General features: G+C 37.9%; 1 protein-coding gene across 16 annotated transcripts in view; it reads right to left on the bottom strand.

The window, feature by feature from the left end:
* Window positions 1-21664, bottom strand: part of LOC127433900 (calcium/calmodulin-dependent protein kinase type II subunit beta) — a 94311-nt gene extending 72647 nt beyond the window's left edge. For all 16 annotated transcript variants that reach the window (XM_051686236.1, XM_051686225.1, XM_051686229.1 and 13 more), the window contains exons 1-4: window positions 21400-21664; window positions 12975-13069; window positions 2292-2351; window positions 1879-1933 (exon numbers count right to left, since the gene is read on the bottom strand). In XM_051686236.1, coding sequence (XP_051542196.1) covers window positions 1879-1933; window positions 2292-2351; window positions 12975-13069; window positions 21400-21461 — 272 coding nt within the window. In that variant the 5' untranslated portion in view covers window positions 21462-21664. The remainder of the gene's footprint in view (window positions 1-1878; window positions 1934-2291; window positions 2352-12974; window positions 13070-21399) is intronic.
* Window positions 21665-23841: the final 2177 nt, after the last annotated feature.

The following is a 23841-nucleotide window of genomic DNA, read 5'->3' as shown; positions in this document are numbered from 1 at the left end:
AGATCTAGCAGTAATGGATGGGGGAATCCTCTAGAAGAGAGATCACGGGGGCTTCGGGGGGGAAGCCCCTGCTGCAGGATTTCTCTTCAACTGGGCAGCCCAGCTCTGTTGCCATGGAAACTGGCTCTTTAGTGAGTGGGAGAACTGGGGGGTGGGGTTAGAGAGAGAGAGATTCTAGGGGAAGGTGGAGCGTGTGGGCGTCTATTAAAGCGCACAGAGGAAAAACACAGCAGAATATATATTATGCACCACATTATATACAGCTGAAGTCAGAAGTTTACATACACCTTAGCCAAATACATTTAAACTCAGTTTTTCACAATTCCTGACATTTAATCATAGAAAACATTCCCTGTCTTAGGTCAGTTAGGATCACTACTTTATTTTAAGAATGTGAAATGTCAGAATAATAGTAGAGAGAATTATTTATTTCAGCTTTTATTTCTTTCATCACATTCCCAGTGAGTCAGAAGTTTACATACACTTTGTTAGTATTTGGTTGCATTGCTTTTAAATTGTTTAACTTGGGTCAAACGTTTTGGGCAACCTTCCAAAAGCTTCTCATAACAAGTTGCTGGAATTTTGGCCCATTCCTCCAGACAGAACTGGTGTAACTGAGTCAGGTTTGTAGGCTTCCTTGCTCGCACATGCTTTTTCAGTTCTGCCCACAAATTTTCTATCAGACTGAGGTCAGGGCTTTGTAATGGCCACTCCAATACCTTGACTTTGTTGTTCTTAAGCCATTTTGCCACAACTTTGGAGGTATGCTTGGGGTCATTGTCCATTTGAAAGACCCATTTGTGACCGAGCTTTAACTTCCTGGCTGATGTCTTGAGATGTTGCTTCAACATATCCACATAATTTTCCTTCCTCATGATGCCATCTATTTTGTGAAGTGCACCAGTCCCTCCTGCAGCAAAGCACTCCCCACAACATGATGCTGCCACCCCCATGCTTCACGGTTGGGATGATGTTCTTCGCTTGCAAACCTCACCCTTTTTCCTCCAAACATAACAATGGTCATTATGGCCAAACAGTTCAATATTTGTTTCATCAGACCAGAGGACATTTCTCCAAAAAGTAAGATCTTTGTCCCCATGTGCACTTGCAAACTGTTGTCTGGCTTTTTTATGGCAGTTTTGGAGCAGTGGCATCTTCCTTGTAGAGCAGCCTTTCAGGTTATGTCGATATAGGACTCGTTTTACTGTGGATATAGATACTTGTCTACCTGTTTCCTCCAGCATCTTCACAAGGTCCTTTGCTATTGTTCTGGGATTGATTTTCATTTTTCACACCAAACTACGTTCATCTCTAGGAGACAGAATGCGTCTCCTTCCTGAGCAGTATGATGGCTGCGTGGTCCCATGGTGTTTATACTTGCGTCCTATTGTTTGTACAGATGAACGTGGTACCTTCAGGCCTTTGGAAATTGCTCCCAAGGATGAACCATACTTGTGGAGGTCCACAAATGTTTGGCTGATTTCTTTTGATTTTCCCATGATGTCAAGCAAAGAGGCACTGTGTTTGAAGGTAGGCCTTAAAATACATCCACAGGTACACCTCCTATCAGAAGCTAATTGTCTAAAGGCTTGACATCATTTTCTGGAATTTTCCAAGCTGCTTAAAGGCACAGTTAACATAGTGTATGTAAACTTCTGACCCACTGGAATTGTGATATAGTCAATTAAAATTGAAACAATCTGTCTGTAAACAATTGTTGGAAAAATTGCTCGTGTCATGCACAAAGTAGATGTCCTAAACGACTTGCCAAAACTATAGTTTGCTAATATGAAATCTGTGGAGTGGTTAAAAAATTAGTTTTAATGACTTCAACCTAAGTGTATGTACATTTCTGACTTCAACTGTAGAAGCACTTACAGGTCAAATAAGAGGTAATGGAAACCCTCCTCTGATATACTGTCATGGAGCCGAACTGCATACAAGATAAAGAGAGTAATAATATTATCACACACTTTCATTTCCCATTCATTTAAATGTACAGCATTATCAAAAGAGCTCTATAGTGTTGCCTCAATGGAAAGGAAACTGCTTTATGCATTAAAATGAAATGAACAGGAAGCATTTTCTATATCAACGTCCCTTGAGACCCTTTTAAGTCATTTGTCTCTGAGTTTTCCACACCTGCGTCCTGAATTAGACATTTCACACTGATTTTGACATGAATGGAAGAGTTCTGGCAGATTGGAGAAGCTTACATTAATACTCATATAATATTATGTCCTACAGTAAGTGAGACAGTGTTCAATGTCTAAATGAGGACAGAGACTCACCGATATTGGGATGCTTGAGCAGACGGCAGATACGGGCTTCTCGTTCGAGCTTCTGGTGATCTGGAAAAAGCAAGATTTAGTCCACGTTAAGTATCATATATGGTGGAACTTCATAAAGAGTAATTAAAAGTTTAAAGTTTTTTTATTAAAAAAAACATTCTCCTATCCTAAATGAAAATAATTTTTGGAATTATATATGGTCATGCTAATGGTGCAGAAATAACAATATTGACAGCCTGTGGCTTTCTCCTTGCTGGAATCAAACCAGCAACCCTCTGGTTACCAACTGTAAGCATTTTTTATCCACTATGCCACATCACCACTAATCAACAGATCCCAGACCACTTTACAATCCATTACAACACACTCATATTGGAAATTGAAGTAAATATATCACTGCTATCTGTCTGAGATGAATAGATGGACAGACAGATGGGCAGACGAACAGATGAATGGTTTATATGGATGATTGGACAGATGGATTTAAAAAAAACTTTAATAAGAACTCAAATTCAAAGTTCAGATGTTATGATAGATGAACAGTGTTTCATTGTTCATAAATAGAGTAAGATCCTTTACACTTAGCTTTACATTCTCCATTCAAAACCTATTAGGTTTTATCTACAGACTTTTGTTTGGGTGTGAAAGTTCTCTTCCTGCTCATCTGCACTCATTGCAGCGTGTTCCTGCAGTTTTAAAGGGATAGTTCACCCAAAAATAAAAATTCTCTTATCATTTACTCACCCTCATACCATCCCAAAGTTGTGTGACTTTCTTTCTTCTGCAGAACACAAATATAGATTTTTAGAAGTATATCTCAACTCTGTAGGTCCATACAATGCAAGTGAATGGGTACCAAAATTTAAATGTTCAAAAAAGCACATAAAGGCAGCATTAAAGTAATCCATAAGACTCCAGTGGTTTAATCCATGTCTTCAGAAGCGATATGATAAGTATGGGTAAGAAACAAATCAATATTTAAGTCCTTTTTTACTATAAATTCTCCTCTCTGCCTGGCGATATGCACAAAGAATGTGAAATGGCAAAAACAAAAGAAGAAGAATGTGAAAGCGAAAGTTGAGATTTATAGTAAAAAAGGACTTAAATATTGATCTGTTTCTCACCCACACCTATCATGTCACTTCTGAAGACATGGATTAAACCACTGGAGTTGTATGGATTACTTATATGCTGTATTTTTATGCTTTTTGGAGCTTCAAAGTTCTGGCTACTATTCACTTGCATTGCATACAGCAACAGAGCTGAGAAATTATTCTAAAAAATATTTGTGTTCTGCAGAAGAAAGACAGTCAGACACATCTGAGATGGCATGAGGGTGAGTAAATGATCAGATAATTTTCATTTTTGGGTGAACTATTACTTTAACACTGATCTGAGATCACCTGATCCTCATCAAACTCTCACTTCAATCCTTTTAAGTTGCACATTTAAAGCAGTCTCAGATCTGCTCATAGACGTCACTTCAAACGGCAAAGCAAAGGTCACACTCAGCATCACCTCGACCTCAGTCACTACTGTTATCCACACAGTATGTGTGCAGTGGCCAACCAGCAGCTAAAGACATCACAACTGCTATGACTTTAGCCCTAGTTTAGTCTGACTGTAAAGCACAAGTTTTACACAAACACAGAGGAACTAACCCCAAAAATCAAAAGAAAAAAATTATAAGTCAAAATAATTTGCATGAAGAAAATGAAGCTTATGTTAAGAGAATTAAGATTTTCCTCTCAAATTCTCATTACCGTAATGCACCTGGACATTTTACTTTAAAGATTTTTTTTTTTATTCCCATTATTCTCAATGGTGATTTGATTCTCAGTGCTGTAATACATACTGTGTTACAGTAAACATACAATAAATCAGCGTAAATTAAAAGCAGTACAACAAATATTACCATGATGAATTAATACTTTAAAAGTATGCAATTTCTGTGGTACTAGCGTCATCAAACAACTGCAAAAATAATCACTTTTCAAACAGCTTCCCCCAAAACTAATCCTGTTTTACGTTGGTTAGACAAACAGATAGTCCCGCCCCAAACTCATGTTGCTGTGTCAGCAATGGAAGGAATATTTCTTGAATATTCAAGGAATATTCTGGGTTCAATTCAAGTTAAGCTCAATCGACAGCATTTGTAGAATAGTGTTGATTATCACATTTTAAAAAAGCAAAAATCTAGGTTACAGTGAGGCACTTACAATGGAAGTGAATGGGGCCAATCCATAAATGTTCAAATACTCACTGTTTCAAAAGTATAGCCACAAGTCAGAAACAATGTGTGTTAACATGATTTTAGTGTGATAAAATAATTTACTAACCTTTTCTGTGTAAAGATATATCCAATTTTACATCATTGCCATGTAGTAAACCCTAAAATCCTGGTAAATGACGATTTAAACTACTTTACAGCACAAATAATACACAAGTTTTAACAGATGAATTAATGTAAATGATTTTATAAAATTATAAACTTCACATTTCTGCCTTAAACCCTCCAAAAATTGGCCTCATTCACTTCCACTGTAAGTGTCTCAATAACCTTGATTTTTGCTCTTTTTAAAAAAATAAAAAAAAAGGAGGTACGATGAGTTGAAATAAGTGTTTCTGGTAATTGACATTATGGCACAAATACTGTCAACCGGGTTAACTGTATTAAACCCGGAATATTCCTTTAAGCAAAATATAACTCTTATTTCTTTCTCTTGATTTTGGGGTGAAATATGAGCCGGACATGTTCTTGACAGCTTTCGTGTGATTCACTCAGACAGACGTGCACTCCAGCACATCCTACAGAGGAAGCCTGCTGTCTGCCATGCATGAGTCATATGGGAAGAAGGACAGCTGGGAAACCGGGCGCAGATCATCTCCACTGTTTCAGAAGACTCCTGAGCTGTTTATCAAAGCTGTCTATCATCTGAGCATCATTTAGTCATCCAAAATTGGCTAAAATGCATTCAGCCATTGTTAAAATGTCTGATTTGTGAATGTAGTAATGTTTATCATGAGAAAATACATTTTTCTTGAGCTAGTGTAACTACAGCTAGTTCACAAAACATTACTGTGGCCTCATTGTAACTAGGGCTGCAACTAACGATTTTTGTGATAATCGATTAATCTAACGATTATTAGAACGATTATTCAACTATTCGGCGATTATTGCAACGATTAATCATTAGCTCTTAACCGATTAAAAGTTTATATTAAACATTCTTACTAACAATAAAGAGGACAAACATCTTTTAAAAATACCTCTAAATGATGGGAAAAAGTACTTTTTATCAAGTTTAATTCAGTAAAGAAATTCACTGCAAAAAATCCTATCGTTATCAAGGGTTTTTGTCTTGTTTTCCATTTAAAATTGTCCAAAAATCCTTAAAACCAGACACATTTACTTGAGGAGCAACATATAAGATATTTAGACTTGCTTTAAGAGAATGTATCTTAAATATAAGTATATTTTTTCACTTGGTTATACTTCTGCGAGTGCAGTAAAGACAAAATATACTTTTATTCAAGATCTATTCTCTAAAAACAAGTCTAAATATCTTTATATGCTGCTTCTCAGGAGAATGCATCTTTTTTAAAGGATGTTTAGATATTTTAATATATTTGTATTTTTAATATTATATTCAACATTCTCAGATAACAATTTGTTCTTCTGCAGTATAGCTGCTAAAGTAAATGTACGTTGTTTTAAAGGAGTTTTAGATATTTATATTGGAAAACAAGCCAAAACAAAAACAAATCAAAAACATATTTTGTTGCAATGTATAATGGGGCGAAGACTACCCTCTCTCACCTTTCTGTTCAATCCATCTTTAACTCGCCAAAAAACAAACTCTCTCTTATTAATAAAGCTGCGTATTGCCAATTTTCTTCACGATAAGAAACACACAGTGACATACACTACCGGTCAAACGTTTTGAAACACGACTGAAATGTTTCTCATGATCTTAAAAATCTTTTGATCTGAAGGCGTATGCTTAAATGTTTGAAATTAGTTTTGTAGACAAAAATATAATTGTGCCACCATATTAATTTATTTCATTATAAAACTAAAATTTAATTTAAAAAAAACAAGTTTTTGAAATTGATGACATGGACCAAATAATAAAGAAAAGCAGCCAATAAGTGCCCAACATAGATGGGAACTCCTTCAATACTGTTTAAAAAGCATCCCAGGGTGATACCTCAAGAAGTTGGTTGAGAAAATGCCAAGAGTACATGTCTGCAAATTCTAGACAAAGGGTGACTACTTTGAAGATGCTAAAATATAACACAGTTTTGATTTATTTTGGATTTTGTTTAGTCACAACATAATTCCCATTTTCCATTTATGTTATTCCATAGTTTTAATGACTACTATTATTCTAAAATGTGGAAAATAAATTATAATAAAGAATGAGTGTTTCAAAACTTTTGACCGGTAGTGTATATTATGACTCAATAAGTCGCGAGCCATTACGTTATAATCTAGCTGCATTAAGCATGTGCTCTCGAGGGATGAGTGTCCCGCGAAAGAGTGTGCCTAAGCCGGGTGCAGTTTCAATCTCTCCCCCTTAGATCGGGACACTTCACGCAACTCATAGAAGAAGCTCTGACCGCACAAAGAAAAGTCAGTTTTGGAATTTGTAGTTATTTACATGACCTGCTTCCATATTATTTGAATTTTAATAAAGCTATAATGCATTAAATATAACTGCATTTAAGATCTACATCACCTGAAGCTGTCTGGAAAGTTTAGAGTGCATCTGGACTGTGTGCTGTGTAATTCTTCCTCTCTTCAGTCAGACACGAAGTGCAGTGCTGCTCTCGCGTGCCATCATTAGAGTTTAATGTGATCTCATGTTAGGTTATAGAAGATCAAATGACTATTCAACAACGAAAATCTTTGTTGACAATTTTTTATTGTCGACGTTGTCGATAACGTCGACTAATCTTTTCAGCCCTAATTGTAACCACACCACAAAATCCACACATGCACACAACAACTTGTGAAGTTGTCACATTGAGCAGTGCGACTGGTGTGAAGCTGTGAGAATGCTGACACCCAAACAGTACAAGAGAAATCACCTCTTCAGCAAACAGCATCAGAATCTCTGGAGAGAAAATTGCTCTGTCTGCTCAAACCGACTGACACCAATCTCATCGTTGGACTACAGAAATGAACCAAACACTGACAGCGAAACTCACCTGTGCACATAACTCAATTTATACATATGGGAAGAACATGTAGAGTCCATATTCAACATTTAAGCAGCATTGCAAAGATTAATTATATGCAAATAACCTTATTTTAGTAGATAATTTTTCACTCTCTATCCGACCCTTAAATTTAAACAGGCTGTTTGTGCTACTGTACCTTTAAGACTTCTATATGTAAATTACCTCTATGTTTGGAATTTGAAATGTTGGTGCTCCATACCAGAATGGAGTCAGGTGGTTTGAGGGGAGGGGCTGTAAAATAAGAGGGCTTGGTGACATCACACGAAAAAGAAAGTAGATTTAGAGGTGGAGCAAGGTATTATGTTTTGATTAAAGATTATGTAGACTAAATAATTTTTTCTTTTTGTTTGGAATAGCGTGCACTGATTAATCATGCACAATAAGGCCAGGAGTGTGTATTAAAGGAATATTCTGGGTTCAATAGAAGTTAAGTTCAATCGACAGCATTTGTGCCATAATGATGATTACCACAAAAAATTATTTTGAGTCATCCGGCCTTTTCTTTAAAAAACAAAAATAATCAAGGTTACAGTGAGGCACTTATAATGGAAGTGAATGGGGCCAATTTTTGGAGGATTTAAAGGCAGAAATGTGACGCTTATAATTTTAGAAAAGTACTTACATTAATTATTCTGTGAAAACTTGTGTATTATTTGAGTTGTAAAGTTGTTAGGATCGTAATTTTTACAGTCATTTTAGAGTTTGTTGACATTATGTCGTCATGGCAAAGAAGTTGTAAAATTGGATATAACTTTACACAGAAAAGGTTAGTAAGTGATTTTATCACAGTAAAATCATGTCTTGTGGCTATACTTTTGAAACTGTATTTTAGCGTTTAAGGACTTGCCCCATTCACTTCTATTGTAAGTGCCTCACTGTGACAGCGATTTTTGCTTTATTTAAATAAATGAGGCACGAGTATTCAACATAATGCTGTCGATTGAACTTAACTTCTATTGAACCCAGAACATTCCTTTAAGACATACTTTCAAAAGTCTGTATTAGAATTCAATACAACGGAATACCAGAGAATTTCCTATGCATATCGATGCACCAAGATAATCATTCACTACACAAAGAGGAACCTGCTCATTTGAGACAAACAGTATGCAATAATCATGGTGAAATAATAGGTCTGTCAGAAACAATTACAACTCAAATCATCGCTTCAGTATTCAGTATCAGTATTTATCCCAGCAGTAAGCCTTTATAATTGGAAACGATCATGGAGCAAATTGCTCTGAGCAACCTAGTGGCTTCAGTCCTGTCTGTATGAGTGTGTGGGTTTTCGGGTAAATCCAGGTCATCTCCATGCTGCATTGCAGGTGCTGCAATTATGCACATAAACTATTCACGCCAATCACAACTCCTCAGTCGCTCTCATTGCGTACTAAGAGAATCCTTTTTGAAGAATTGTTCTTCTTGATATCCTGTTGGAGGGGTTATGCATTGATTGGCTGGATCCTGTGTCAATCACACCACCCTGGCCCTGCCCCCTCATATTTGCTCCACTTTCCACTAGATACATTCAACTTATTCAGCAATGGCGCAGCTTTCACATGACATCTTAAAGATCCCATGAAATCAAAATAGGAGTTTTGTGGCTTTTAGCCCATGTCTGTTAGCTTTGTGGTCATCTATATGCTATAGGGTCTCATGGAATCACGTTACTATAACTACATTTTTGCTTAAAGATTTTTACGTGGCTCATTGTATGTATCACAGCAGTTTCCTGGTGAAATGAACACTAGAGGTGCTAAAACAAACATCACGGCATATTATCAGTTCAAAAACACTTACTTTTTGGCTCTGTTCTACAGGCATCAGCAATGCGTCGCATTTGGACTTTCACATAGGCCGCGTCTCTTTTCTAGGTTCCTACGGCAACGGCGGGCAGTCACTTGCACTTGTTTATCAGCATCAGCATAATTGGTTGTAATTAGTTAATATATCAAAGCCCATTTCAAGCAAGTCAGTCCACTCTGCGGTCATTGGAACGCTCTCGGGCAGTCTGGGCAGCTATTTTCTTTGTAAAAGACTAAAAGACTGAAATTTCCAAAATGATTGGTCATAATTTAGATCAAATAACATAAAGTCAGCACTTAATCTGACAACAATATCATAAATTGTGCTGCTTTACCTCAGATTACACTTTTTTCAGTCTGGAGCAGCTAATGCACATGCGCGTTCTTAAGTTGATTGACAGGCGATGTCTTTATCTAAAAGGTGATTGGCTCTTTTACTTGTAAGGCGGGCTTTCCAATTTCTCCCTTTTTCTCCTCAATTTGGAATGCCCAATTCCCAATGCACTTGTGGTGGCGTAGTGACTCACCTCAGTCCGGGTGGCAGAGGACGAATCCCAGTTGCCTCCGCGTCTGAGACCGTCAACCCGCACATCTTATCACGTGGCTTGTTGAGAGCATTGCCACGGAGACATAGCATGTGTGGAGGCTTCACGGCATCCACCGTGGCAACCAGGCTCGACTCACCACACGCCCCACTGAGAACGAACCATATTATAGCGATCACGAGGAGGTTACCCCATGTGACTCTACCCTCCCTAGCAATGGGCCAATTTGGTTGCTTAGGAGACATGGCTGGAGTCACTCAGCACGCCCTGGGATTCGAATTAGCGAACTCCAGGGGTGGTAGCCAGCGTCTTTACCACTGAGCTACCCAGGCCCCCACTTTTGGGTCTTTTCTATAATCTCCTGATTATTTTAGATTTCTGTTACACCCAGACCCGCTGAGTTCAACGTGAGCATCTGGGACACACGCTTCTGGGATGCTTCACCTCGTGACTCACGCTTGCAATGTGAATCTGTTAACATGGGTACCAAAACGAAACGCCTCACTCACGCCCCACTCACAGAGGATATGTGGAACCAGCGTAAGGCAATACATTTTAACGTTTACATTATATAACCAACTACATTTACAAGCTTGTTTGGATGTAAACAAATTGTACTGTTCCTCTGATAGAGCGATGTGATGAAATGGACCGGGGTATGAATCCTGAAGAGCACACGAGTTGACATGTGAGCCGAAAGAGTCATTGAAGCACCACAAAACTTCAGCAATTGCATTTTTCATCTCACATTTGATTTTTATGACACTATCGGTTAGGTTCAGAGTAGGGATGTTGGTTTTGTTGATTTGAAACTCAATAGAGCATTAACCTTAAAAACCTAATCTGTTTCATGAAATCAGGCTGTCTATATACTAGTGTACTACTAAAAATTATCTTTTAGAATATTGTGGTAATGGGGGCGTGGCCGAGCGACGTCTGTAGAGAGGTAAGGATTGACACCTGTGGGAAATTATCTCTAACAGCTTTCCTGTGTTGCAGTGAGAGCTGGAGAGGGATAAAAGAGGCAATCCAGACCACCGGAAGAGAGAGACAGAGAGAGACGCTTGCAGCATTGATCGTGTGCGCATTTAATGTTGCTGAAAAGCAGATCTTTGTGTGTGTAACACTGAAAAGTGTGGTAATAAAACTTACTTTGGATTGTTTATCCGGCTCCTGCTTCCACCTTCACGAGAGAATGAGTGACTTATCACAAATATCTAAGAATTTAAAGCTGTAGTATGTAACTTTTTTGGTGTTAAAATACTTTCTCCTATCCCAGCTTAATATGCAGATACAACTATAAGTAAGCCAATCATAGGTTAATTTCTTGAAAACTGTAAACACTGTGTCTCTGTGGTTCTATGAAAATTCCTCTGTTTGTTTTGAGAAACCCGTTTTAAGAGAGACAATAACATTGACTCAACCAATGGCATGAGTTGGGGGAATTTTTGTTATTCCGTTTGGTGGCGCTAGTGGTGCAGAAATTACATACTTCAGCTTTAAAATGTACAGTCTTTCTCTTCCTGGAAAAAGAACGAAAATTATTGATGACCCATCTTGCACTCAGGGGCACATACAAATTTTTGCACATACAAAAGGCTTCTAGAATGATAATGCCCCTCCTTCTAACACCACCTGCATCTGACTAGCAAAAGCAAGTAGCAAATCAGCATGGATGTGACGTAAACTAAAGGTTGTTGGCAATTTTTTTTTTTAATGAGCCCCTTGATGTGTAATGCACAAACACAGGAAAGAAAACAGCACTTATCAAGTGATGTCATGGGTTCTTTAAACCTGCCTTCATTGCGACATTCAGAACAAACCACAAGAATCTGAATCCACTCTGATGTTTGATTGAAAACGAATCCTCACATGGGCGTTTGGGGCCAGCGTAGAGCAAAATGTGGTTAAAAGCTGAGTCAAAACAAAAGCAGCAATGACGAAGTGTCAGCCTGAACTTTTTCCACTTGAAGTGTTGGCTTTGTTTGAGGAGAACAGTAGAAGCGCAGTTCTCAATGTAAAATTCAACCTTGTGTTAGTGTATTAAAGGGATAGTTCACCCAAATGTTGAATGGTGAATGGTTCCTGGGACAAGCATTCTGCCTTACTACATCTCGTTTAGTGTTCCACAAAAGAAGGAAAGTTGAAACATGGGGGTGAGTAAATGACAACCAAATTAAATTTTTTTGGTGTACTATCCCTTTAAGCATGCATGCTTTAGTTCTGATGCTGAAGCCCCTATGCACCAGCGTGGGCGTGTGTTTGAACATGTTCATGTGTATGTCTGTCTGCATGTGTGCATGGCCCTCTGCCCCCTCTGTGGGTGCAATCAGTCCCGTGCTCTTGGCATGTTGGGCTCACAGACGTACCGTCTGCAGCATGCCAAATGGTTAGGCTGCCTGTAATGACCTGCAGACCATGTACACCCCACCCCACCCCCCGCCATGCACCAACACTTCCAAAACACACACCCACACACATACACAGACTATCACACGACACCACAACAAGCAAGTCAACAACAAGCACTGACATCTTAATATTATCTTAGTCTCTTAAGCTCATCCATACAACACTTCTCTCCTTTTACCATAAAACTGTGTAACCTTAAAAAAATGAAATTAAACCAAACGATGGAAAGATTCTGAAATCATCTCAGGGGCCGTTCAGACAGAACTTTAAAAAAAATTGTTAGATGCAGCGCAACGAATGGAACAGAACACCGGTGCTATGAGACACGTTTTTAAAAGTTGACGTTCTTGACACGGTGTCCTAAAAACATGGTGCTCCTGTGTGAGATGCTGAAAATACAGTGAGACCCTGCGCAATGGTCAAAGATGTCTATCTAGCTTATATTTACATATTTACAAAGAAAACAGCTTGGACGGACACAAAACACATTCTGTGTGAACAGCCCCTTACACTATTTAAAGGCAATTCAATTTTAATCAGTTATGGGTTTTGAGAAGTAACGATAACTGAACTGACTTTGGTATTTTGGACGAAGTTATGGTTACTAGGGTAAACGAAACACTTGACATGCTGTCGCAATCGATCCCTTTCACCAACCCCAAAAATCGGCCTACCTCTTGCTGAGAGCTTTTTGGTGTTGATGATTTTGGCAGCATACTCTTGGCCTGTGCACAGCTTGACACAACGGCGCACAACTGAGAAGGCCCCCCTGAAGAAAGAGATGAGAGAAGAACATAGCAGCTTAAAAGATCTGCAGATACACACAGTTGAACTTCACACAGAATCCAAAATACTTAATCTGCTTAAAGGGATAGTTCACACAAAAATGAAAATTCTATCATCATTTACTCATTCTCATTCCAAAGCGGCATGACATTCGTTTTTCGATGGAACACAAAAAGAGAAACTTGAAAAGTGACACCAAAAGCCTTGGTTATTTTGTGTCTTGTAAGCGAACACAAGGCATAAAATTGAATATGCAGAATCTAATTTGAATTTGCCAGAAATCTCATTCACACATGCACATTTAACTTAATGCGTGTTAAGATGCATCGCACCAGGTTTGACGTCTATGACATGGGAAAACATTGGTTCTCATGTGTTTTGCAACTGAAGAAAGTTGTGCAAGTTTGAATATGCAAAAGTGCAAATGAAATTTAAGAACTTTAGGAGATTATTATTTAATATTTACCCACATTTTTGTCTGTTCTTCACACAAAGCCATTGTACAGCTTCGGAAGGCTTAGAATATAATGCATGAATTGTATTGACTGTTTTTATGGTGGATTTATGGTGCTTTGTGTCCTTCTTGAAGCTTGACAGCCTCAGTATGCATTCACTTTGTGTGGAAAAGTATTGCCTGGTTATTCTGCTAAAATATTTATTTTTGTGTTCCACTCAAGATGAAAACAATACAGGTCTAGAATGACATGATGGTGAGTAAATGATGACAGAATTTGTATTTTTGGGTTAACTCACTTTTAGGAGAAAAAATGTGATTTAGCTTCATTTAAATGTAGGGCTGGGTAAACATATTCATTTTCCAACTAACCCTTTAAGCTCTTAAGGTGTTTTTAAAGATTTCATGTTTAAGTGGCATACCCAAGATTAAAGGCTTATAACTTGACCAAAAAAAAAATTAAAAAAATAAAAAATAAAATATACAAATAAATAGGAGGGTCAAGTGTTTGGTATCATTGTAAAGAACACTTTTCCATTTTTTTAGTGATATAGATTATGATACATTCTAAGACTCTCAGCCTAAGAAACTGCTGAAAAAACTCACAAAAAATGGACCCAAAACTTTTCTTTTCTTATTTTTCTGATTTTACACTATATATCTCTGGGTGTTAATAAGATGTCTCCAAAAAACTGCTTTTGTTTTGTTCCAAATCATGTCAACTGTATTTGAGAAAAATTGTGTTGATATGACAAAGCAATCAAAAGTTATAGCATTACAAATACAATAAAAACATCTCCATGTGTCCAAAAGCCTCTCCAAACAAATAAACCATTATAAATGTACATAAGAACTAATTACACATGCAAACACAACAATCACTCAAGGTTTGCACAGCATGCAGACATGATTTTAGTAATGAGATCTCACAGAATGAGTGTCTTTTGACTCAATTAGTCTGTGTCATTTACTTGGCGCCATCTCCTGGTGGCCATTTGTAATTTTGTGCTTCATGTGGATTATCTAATGATCAGTGCATCTGATTACCTTGTATATGTGTTCGTTTGAAAGACAAACACCTATGTAAAATATGTGATATTTTATGTTCTGTTTATTTTTCATGAAGATATAAGTGAAAATGTGGCATATAAGCAACAACATAAATGTAAAAAAAATATACCTAGCGATTACTTGCTATATTTTTGTCTGTGAGTAATACAAATAGGCTGGTTGTATTCTACTCTTTGAGAGCTTTCCAACAACAAATGACACATGGCTATTTCATCAGTTGTGTTTCAGTGTTTTTACTGATTGCAATCATATTTACAGTGCACTTTTTTATATAAATTATCAAAATGGATCACTTCTGATTTGTCTGCAAATTTCAAATCATTTGTTCAGTTTTGGTCATAATGCCTGCATGCACTGGAAAGTAGAGATTCTAAGATTTCAAACAATACCTATTTTGTGTTGGTCAAGACTGTAGTTATTAATATTTTGACAACAATTATTTCTCACGGACCCATCCGAGCTTAAAGGGTTAACCGCAACCATCTGAACAATCCTGATATCGATTCATAAAATCCCAAGGTCGATCTTTTACTTTAAAGTTTACTTTATTTTTTTATTGTGTTCATTGTTATATTTGTTAAATAAATAGCACTTGAACTGCATAGATCAGGTCCAGATTAAAATTAATATTTTTGTAATGTACCAAGTTAGAAGGTTCCCTTTGTAATTAACAACATTAGCTGGAAGAGTATTTATTTCATATGTAAGCAAAATAGACATTATAACTGAAACATACCCAATCAATCGGAATCGAATCAAATCGAGAGCTTGTGAATCGGATCAAATCAAATCTGGAAATCTCTATCGATACCAAGCCCTATTTAACTGATATGAAAAGCGTCAACATACCAACCAGTTTTACATTTCATTATTTATAATACATGCCACGACAGTACAAGTTCAGATCTGAAAACCCAATAAGCAGCTGTTTGATGCAACAATAATCATTATATAAATTTAGCACATATATCTTGCACATTATCAAACACAAGGAGTGAAACTACAGCCAGGGAACAAAATGTAGAGCACATGCTGTCTCTCAAGCGCCTGCCTCTTTAGGTCTATTTTCAGAAAGACCTGCGTTATAAAATCACTGGAGACAGTCATGATAATGGTCTGATGTCATTCCTTACTGGCTAATTTTAGCACACCTTGTTACAGTTACACAATCCACTCAGCATGTCTTGAGTAGCAACTCTGAAAAGAAGAGGCGGATCTGTTACGCACAAGACCGTGACGGCGGGCATTGCCAGAGCTTGACCTACAGGGCTCAAATGCCCTTAGAAACTCCCATGTGACGGTAACATGTGATATATACAGAGCATATGCCCCTCTGTGACTGCAGGCCAATCACCTGTGTGCGATTCGCTTGGCTGGCTACAAGAAAAGACGCCTGGGAGATGTTGGAAATCTTTAAGTGCGGGTCATTTCTTGACTTCATCGTACAAAACATCATGCAAGAGTTATAAGGGCTAAAGGTTGATCATACACTGACCTTTGTTTTGTTGATCATGGTGCCATGGTAATACCATGGTATTTTTTTTAAGTATCTCAGAGTGATCGTGTAAATACCTTGATATATGAATATAGTAATCATTACATACCACAATATACATCAAAGTACCATGGAGGTGGTTGCTTACTAGCCCAAGTCAAAAGAGCTCACCGATTTTCTACTTCAATGTAAATATATGGGATTTTTTTCACCCATTTTATAATCCACCAGGCAAAAATTGCAAGTATGATTGCTTAGAAAAGTAATTGCACACCTCTGCTCAGTGCTCACCAAGCCGCAAGATTTGAGGTATCATTCATGTCTGTAGCATAAACGGTGCAGGATAAGTGTTTGATGTTTAACACTTAGGGGTTTGTTCAAAAGTATGAGCGATAGTAATAGTGATGTTTGCTTTAGCAAGCTCCACTACGTATACATTATAATCAGTTTTGGGTAAGTAACTCAAAAAAAGTAATTCAATACAAATTACAAATTACTTTTCTATAATTGTAATCAGAGTACTGACTTTATTGATTACTTAACCCTTAATCACTGGTGCATTTTTGGGCTGCCGCCCGCAATTTTTCACACTCTATTTTAAAAGCTCACCATTCACACATTTCAGAGAACTGCCCAAATATAAAAAAGACTCCAATTATTCATGAACAATATTGTTTGTGTTTATAATCTTAAAAGAACATTAAAAAAAAAAAAAAAAAAAAAAAACCTCAACCTCACTTTGAAAAGTCTCATTTTATTCAACTAGGTGGCAGAAAGCACTAGAAAAAATATTTTTTTCTCTATCACATTCCATCACAATAAACAGATCTAAAATGTAGGTAACGCTCTAACGCATTTTAGCCCTCACTGATGTGCTCGACCATAAACATTCAGTCTAATTATCAGTTCATGCACCACCCTTGTTGTTTCATTGAAAATCTCGGCCTCTGAGTGGACTAGAAGCTTAATCTAGGGGTCATTAGAAAACAGAGATTAGAAAACATTTTATCATCAGTAGTCGAAAGATTATTTTCTTATGATTTGTATTGCATGCTTTTCCTTCTGGATGGCATATTTTGTTCTGGACATCTGAGATATAACATTGGATTATTCACACATGCAAGCTCACAGATAAGTAAACAATGGCTCATTTTTAGAGAACTTCCTAAGGTAAAAGCAGATATAAAGTTTTTAGCTATTTGGGGCTTACAGCAGCAGTTAATGGAGCATAAAGAGATGTTTGTATTTGATGACAGAATTCATCTATCACTTTGTGATTCTTTTGAAAATCTTTCAAACTGTGGTATTAGGGCAACAAAATTAAACGTATAGTCACATCCCTGAGAGAGCTTTCATTTGATATATGACTTGTCCATTTATGTGCTATGTGAAGGACTTTTTAATTTTTATATAAATATTTCTACCCCATTACCTCTCATGTCTATATTTCCTTCAGCTGTCACAGAAACACAAACAGATGTACATTTACATTTATTCATTTGGCAGACGCATTTATCCAAAGTGACATAAGGAATAATAAATAATATTATCTTAAGGAGACAGTAGTACGAAAAGTGCTGCATTACAAAGTTTCACTAGCATCAGAATAGTAGTATCCAAGACAGATTAGAATGCAACAAGAATATATATTGCTTCACGGATGGAGTTGGAAAGATCATTCCACCAACGTGGTACAGTGAAACCGAAAGTCCAGGAAAGTGTTTTGGTGCCTCTTTGTGTTGGTACAACAAGGCGCCACTCATTAGCCAACCGCAGGCTTCTGGTGGGAACGTAGCTCTGCAGAAATGATTTTAGGTATGCTGGAGCAGACCCAGTGACTGTTCTGTATGCCAGCATGGACATATTACCGTAATTCATCTTTTAAATGTATTTTACATAAATAATATTATTTAAGAAATATGTGTGACCTAAAAAGTAATTCACTTCTTTAAAAGTCAGAAGCTGTAATCTAATTACAAGCATCTGAAATGTAGTGCACTACACTACTTTTTGAATTAAAAAAAGAAATTAGATAACACCCAACGCTGATTATAATTAATTTATATTGCACATTAACATGAATGTATTTAATTAATTATAATATTGCAGGCTTGTCAGTGTGATAGAAACATCACATTTGATACTCAATGAAGTAGAAAAGAATCTTCTCAGAAGGTCAGGTAGTGTCACAACAATGAGCTGTTATCTCTTGACCGGGTCAGTGCCTGGAGCACGAGGCTGGAGACCTGTCCATCTGCAGATCGTGAACTGTAATCGCAAACGTGTATTTTCATTAGTTCCTGAAGCACCCTGAACCGTCTCACAAGAAACACTGAGCTGATTTACTGTCAGGAAGATCGACCCGTCAAGCTGCGAGCTGCTGAGGTGTTGAGGTAGACTGGCACAGAGTGGCAGAAAACTTATGAGGCTCTCTGTGCAAGGACATGAACTTCACAACAAACAAAGCAGCTTTTGGTCTGACATGTCATGAAATGCAGCTATTTAAAGGGAAAGTTCACCCAAAAATGAAAAATCTCTCAACATTTACTCGCACAGATGCCATCCCAGATGTGTATGACTTTCTTTCTTCTGCTGAACACAAATGAAGATTTTTAGAAGAATATCTCAGCTCTGTAGGTCCATACAATGCAAGTCAACAGGGTTCAAAACTTTGAAGTTCAAAAAGCATATAAAGGCATCTTAAAAGTAATCCATACGACTCCAGTGGTTACATCTATATCTTTAGAAGCGATACGATAGGTGTGGGTGAGAAACAGATCAATATTTAAGTCCTTTTTTACTATAAATCTCCCTCCTAGGCACTCTTCTGTCCTAACAGTTCTTCTTTTGTTTTGAGCGATTCGCATTCTTTGTGCATATCGCCACCAACTGGGCAGGGAGGATAATTTATAGTAAAAAAAAAAGGACTTAAATATTGATCTGTTTCTCACCCACACCTATCATATCACTTCTGAAGACATGGATTAAACCACTGGAGTCATTTGGATTACTTTTATGCTGCCTTTATGTGCTTTTTTGAGCTTCAAAGTTTTCAACTCTGTAGATTTGCATTGTGAGGACCTACAGAGCTGAAATATTCCTCTAAAAATCTTTGTGTTGTGCAGAAGAAAGAAAGTCATACACATCTGGGGTGGCATGAGGGTGAGTAAATGATGAGAGAATTTTCATCTGATACTATTATTGTACCACATTACTTATTTGTAAGGGTGTACACTAATGTAGGCTATATAACATCACTGAATGATTACCATATTCATGTACTTTGGCAGTTAAATGGTACTGTAATGTTTTGCAAAGAATGCCATGGTATTACCATCATGGGAGTTTCCTCTATTGGTTTTCCTTGGTACTTTATGGTAATACCATGGTACTTTTTTTGCAAGGGACACAATCCATTACAAAAGACAAAAAATATAAAGAACCAAAGTACAATTCGCGGCATCCTCCACTCGGGAAGGCGCGCGTGAAAACTCGTTCAGCGGGAGACGCTGATATAAACACAGAGAAGGTGCGCAACGGTTAAATCCGTCCGTGTAGCGGCTGACAGAGGCCCCCGCGAAACGTTAAGCCCCGGGGCCCCGGAGCACCTTAATACGGCTCTGATCTCAACCACAAACTGGGGATGTGGTAAAGCGTGCAGTATGGTAAAGAGCTGTAAGAGTGAAATATCACAATTGTAAAAAAATAAAAAAATAAAAATGAGTAACAAATTTCCGCAACAAAAAGAAATAACGAAACGTGTAATTTCTGAGAGGAATGTGTTGAATATTTCATAGAGATATGTGAGTATTATTATCTGAGAGAAATATGTGTGTTACTATTATCGTGGGTTTACATACACGGGGACGATTAATAATTCAGGAGAAAATGGAGCAAAAGAAACGCAATACTGACGGGTTGGGGGGTGCAGAAGAGTAAAATAATTTCCTAACGTCAGGCTGCAGGCATGCCCGACACACACACACACACGCACGCACACACACACACACACACACACACACACACACACACACACACACACACATATATGTTGATGCGGCTATCCTTATGAGGACTCTCCATAGACATAATGATTTTTATACTGTATGAACTATAGATTCTATCCCCTAACCCTACCCATAACCCTCACAAAAAAAATAAATAAAAAAAAAAAAAAAAACTTTCTTCATTTTTACATTTTCAAAGAAATGAACATTTAGAATGTTTTTTAAGCGATTTGAATTATGGGGACACTAGAAATGTCCTCATGAACCACACTTACAGCATAATACCCTTGTAATTACCAGTTTATAACCTAAAAAAAAATTGTCCTCGTAAACCACCCAAACCCGCCCACACACACCGATTATAGACAGCAAACAGCCGCCCGGGCAGCTCTGGCAGCTCCAAATGTCACCGGACACACACAGATACAGTGTAGCGACTCTTCACTCAGTTAATGATACATTGTAGCGAACTAGCGATCACTTTAGAACGCGTGTAGCGACTCTTCATCAGGAGATACACTGTAGCGACCGACTGGCATGTTTAACAGCAGTGACGAGTAGCTACAACGTATCGCCCAAATCGATCATATTTAGGCATCGTAACAGCTACTCCGTGCATTCTGCATAAAATGAGTTCAAACTCCCTCTAATGTTTTTGGAAAACCCCTTCATGGTGATCGGAACTGCACCCAAGAATTTCACACACCATTGCACTTGTATATATGGCTGTGTGACAATAAGTGATTTGATTTTTGATTTTTCATGTATATTCTGCATGCAATGCACCAGAGCTCAAAGGTGCCAAAACATGCAATATTGCAAAAGTGTCACCGAATATCTCAGACTGTATACAGTTGACTGAATACTCACTGTCACAGGCATAGTATAGTGGGAGTATGTCAATGCAACTCCCTCTAATGTTACCTGACAGCTCCTCTGTGCATTCTGCATTAAATGCACGAGAGTTCAAAGGGCCCAAAGCACATGCAATATCTTCACAATTAACACACGAGTGCTCATGATTATGATTAGAGACTGTATATAATTAAATTTACACTAAAACATGCAGTGGTGTGAGTATTTAAATGCATCTCTCTTGAATGTTTCCTCAATGCAACATCCTCGCAATGATAACCCAATACCTCATTGGTAATAGTCAGTGATCGTTAAACACTCCTGATGACATGTGCAGTGTTAATGAGTATTCAAAAGCAATATTTGATATTAATATATGACAACCGGCTTATGCATTTACCCCAGCAGAGTGACATGAAACAAAATCTTACTTTCCAAGTTCTTCATAAAGCTGGTACTCGTCGGTAAAGCGCGTACAGGTTGTCGTTGCCATTTCTCACTCCTCTGTGTTTGTCCTAGTTCGTGGCTAAATCCGAGTACGCGTCAACACTGCGAGTTTGCTTCTGTGCCTTCGAGCTACGAGATTTATAGGATAAAAACTCAAACGTAGATGCGGATTTGAGTGCGGGAGAGGTTCGCCGACGAGCAGGCACGACTGCCGTTTCAACCTCTCACCGAATGCGCCGTTCAACTGCAGTCCACTTGTTTTCCGCTGCACTGAAGCGCTGACAGAGAGATGCGCTCTGTCACCGGTAGAGGGCGCAGCGGAGTTGTGATATTACACCTGCAGCATCTATCCATTGAACAATCTTAAGTGTATTTTAGTGCACAGATCTCATTTCAACCTATTGGAAGATGGGACAAACCGGTTATACACTCACTGAGCACTTTATTAGGAACACTATGGTCCATAAAGGAACATAAAGTGCCCAATGTGGTCTTCTGCTGTTGTAGCTCATCCGCCTCAAGGTTCGGCATGTCGTGCATTCTGAGATGCCATTCTGCTCACTACAATTGTGCAGAGTGGTTACCTGAGTTACCGGTGCCTTTCTGTTAGCTCGAACCAGTCTGGCCATTCTCTGATGACCTCTCTCATCAACAAGGCGTTTCCGTCCACAGAACTGCAGCTCACTGGATGTTTCCTGAGTGAACTCTAGAGACTGTTGTGGGTGAAAATCCCAGGAGATCAGCAGTTACAGAAATACTGAGATCCAAAGATGAGCTGAAGACAGAGCCAGAGAAGATTGTTGGAACACTTCCAGAACCTGCAGACATCATCTGAGCAGAACAGAAAGGAGAGTGTCCCGCCTCAGCAAAGAGATGAAATACCAGCCTGTCTGGCTCCAACAATCATGCCACAGTTGAAATCACTGGGATCATGTTTTTTCCCCATTCTGATGGTTGATGTGAACATTAACTGAAGCTCCTGACCCGTACGAGATTATGCAATGCACTGCTGCCACACGATTGGCTGATTAGATAGTCGCATGAATAAGTAGGTGTACAGGTGTTCGTAATAAAATTCTCAGTGAGTGTTTGTACTTGAGAATGTGTTGTGATCCTTTTTATCTATACAAGAGAAGCACATTTTTAAGTCTAATTGTACAGAAATAGCTCATTTCAGTTCTTGCAAAAATTAATGATTCATACAATGTAGGGCCATGTTGTGATGAAAGAGAACTTGGGTTGTTCGATTACTTGAGCAAATGCATGCACAAACCAGCTTTGTACATCTGTATCTGACTTGACTGTTTGTCTGTTCGGCCTGTAAATATTTCATGATATATTAGGATAGACAAATATTTAGTAGGAAAAACACCCCTGATATTATTTATCCAAAATATCAGGTAAATACATTTTAAAGCTGCCATTCTGTTAACAAGAGGTTTCAATGCCAATAGTGCATGAATGAAAAAATATTACTCATTTGTGTGTGTGTGTGTGTCTAATACTGAGGTTGTGTTGGGAGTTTAGGATACTAATGACACTAGAACTGTGAGTCTGTCCTCCAGAGTTTTCCCACCATTTGTGACCATTCACAAAAATACACAACAATTAAAGTGTGTCCATGAGATTGTGCACTTCCTGTCCAAAGATAAACTGAAGACAGAGCCAGAGAAGACTGTTGGAACACTTCCAGAACCTGCAGACATCATCTGAGCAGAACAGGAAGGAGAGTGTCCCGCCTCTGCAAAGAGATGAATGTCAACAAGAACGCCATCTGATCAAATCTGAACTCATATTAGAACTCTTCATATTTGAATTTTTCTTTATCTTGTTGAGAAAAAGTGTTTAACCAGTTCCAGTATGGAAGATATTTATACTGCGAAGTGACGACTCTATCTTCTATGAAGACTTCATGTAAAGAAGCCCAGATGGGAAAATATACTGCCATATATATTAAAGGGATAGTTTACCCAAAAATGAAAATTCTCAAATCATTTACTCACCCTCATTTCATCCTAAACGTTTATGACTTTCTTTCTACTGCTGAACACAAACAAAGATTTTTAGAGGAATATTTCAGCTCTGTAGGTCCATACAATGCAAGTGAATGGTGGCCAGAATTTTGAAGCTCCAAAAAGCACATAAAGGCAGCATTAAAGTAATCCATACAACTCCAGTGGTTTAATCCATGTCTTCAGAAGTGATATGATCGGTGTGGGTGAGAAACAGATCAATATTTAAGTCATTTTTTACTATAAATTTTCCTCCCTGCTCAATGGGTAGTGATATGCACAAAGAATGTGAATCAGCAAAAACAAAAGAAGAAAGTGAAAGTGGAGATTTATAGTAAAAAAGGACTTAAATATTGATCTTTCTCTCACCCACACCTTTCATATCACTTCAGAAGACATGGATTAAACCACTGG

This window comes from Myxocyprinus asiaticus, chromosome 43, assembly GCF_019703515.2.
Source record: "Myxocyprinus asiaticus isolate MX2 ecotype Aquarium Trade chromosome 43, UBuf_Myxa_2, whole genome shotgun sequence".
NCBI lineage: Eukaryota > Metazoa > Chordata > Actinopteri > Cypriniformes > Catostomidae > Myxocyprinus > Myxocyprinus asiaticus.
The sequence above is the reverse complement of the archived record's forward strand: the minus strand, read 5'-3'. Positions and strand labels throughout refer to the sequence as shown.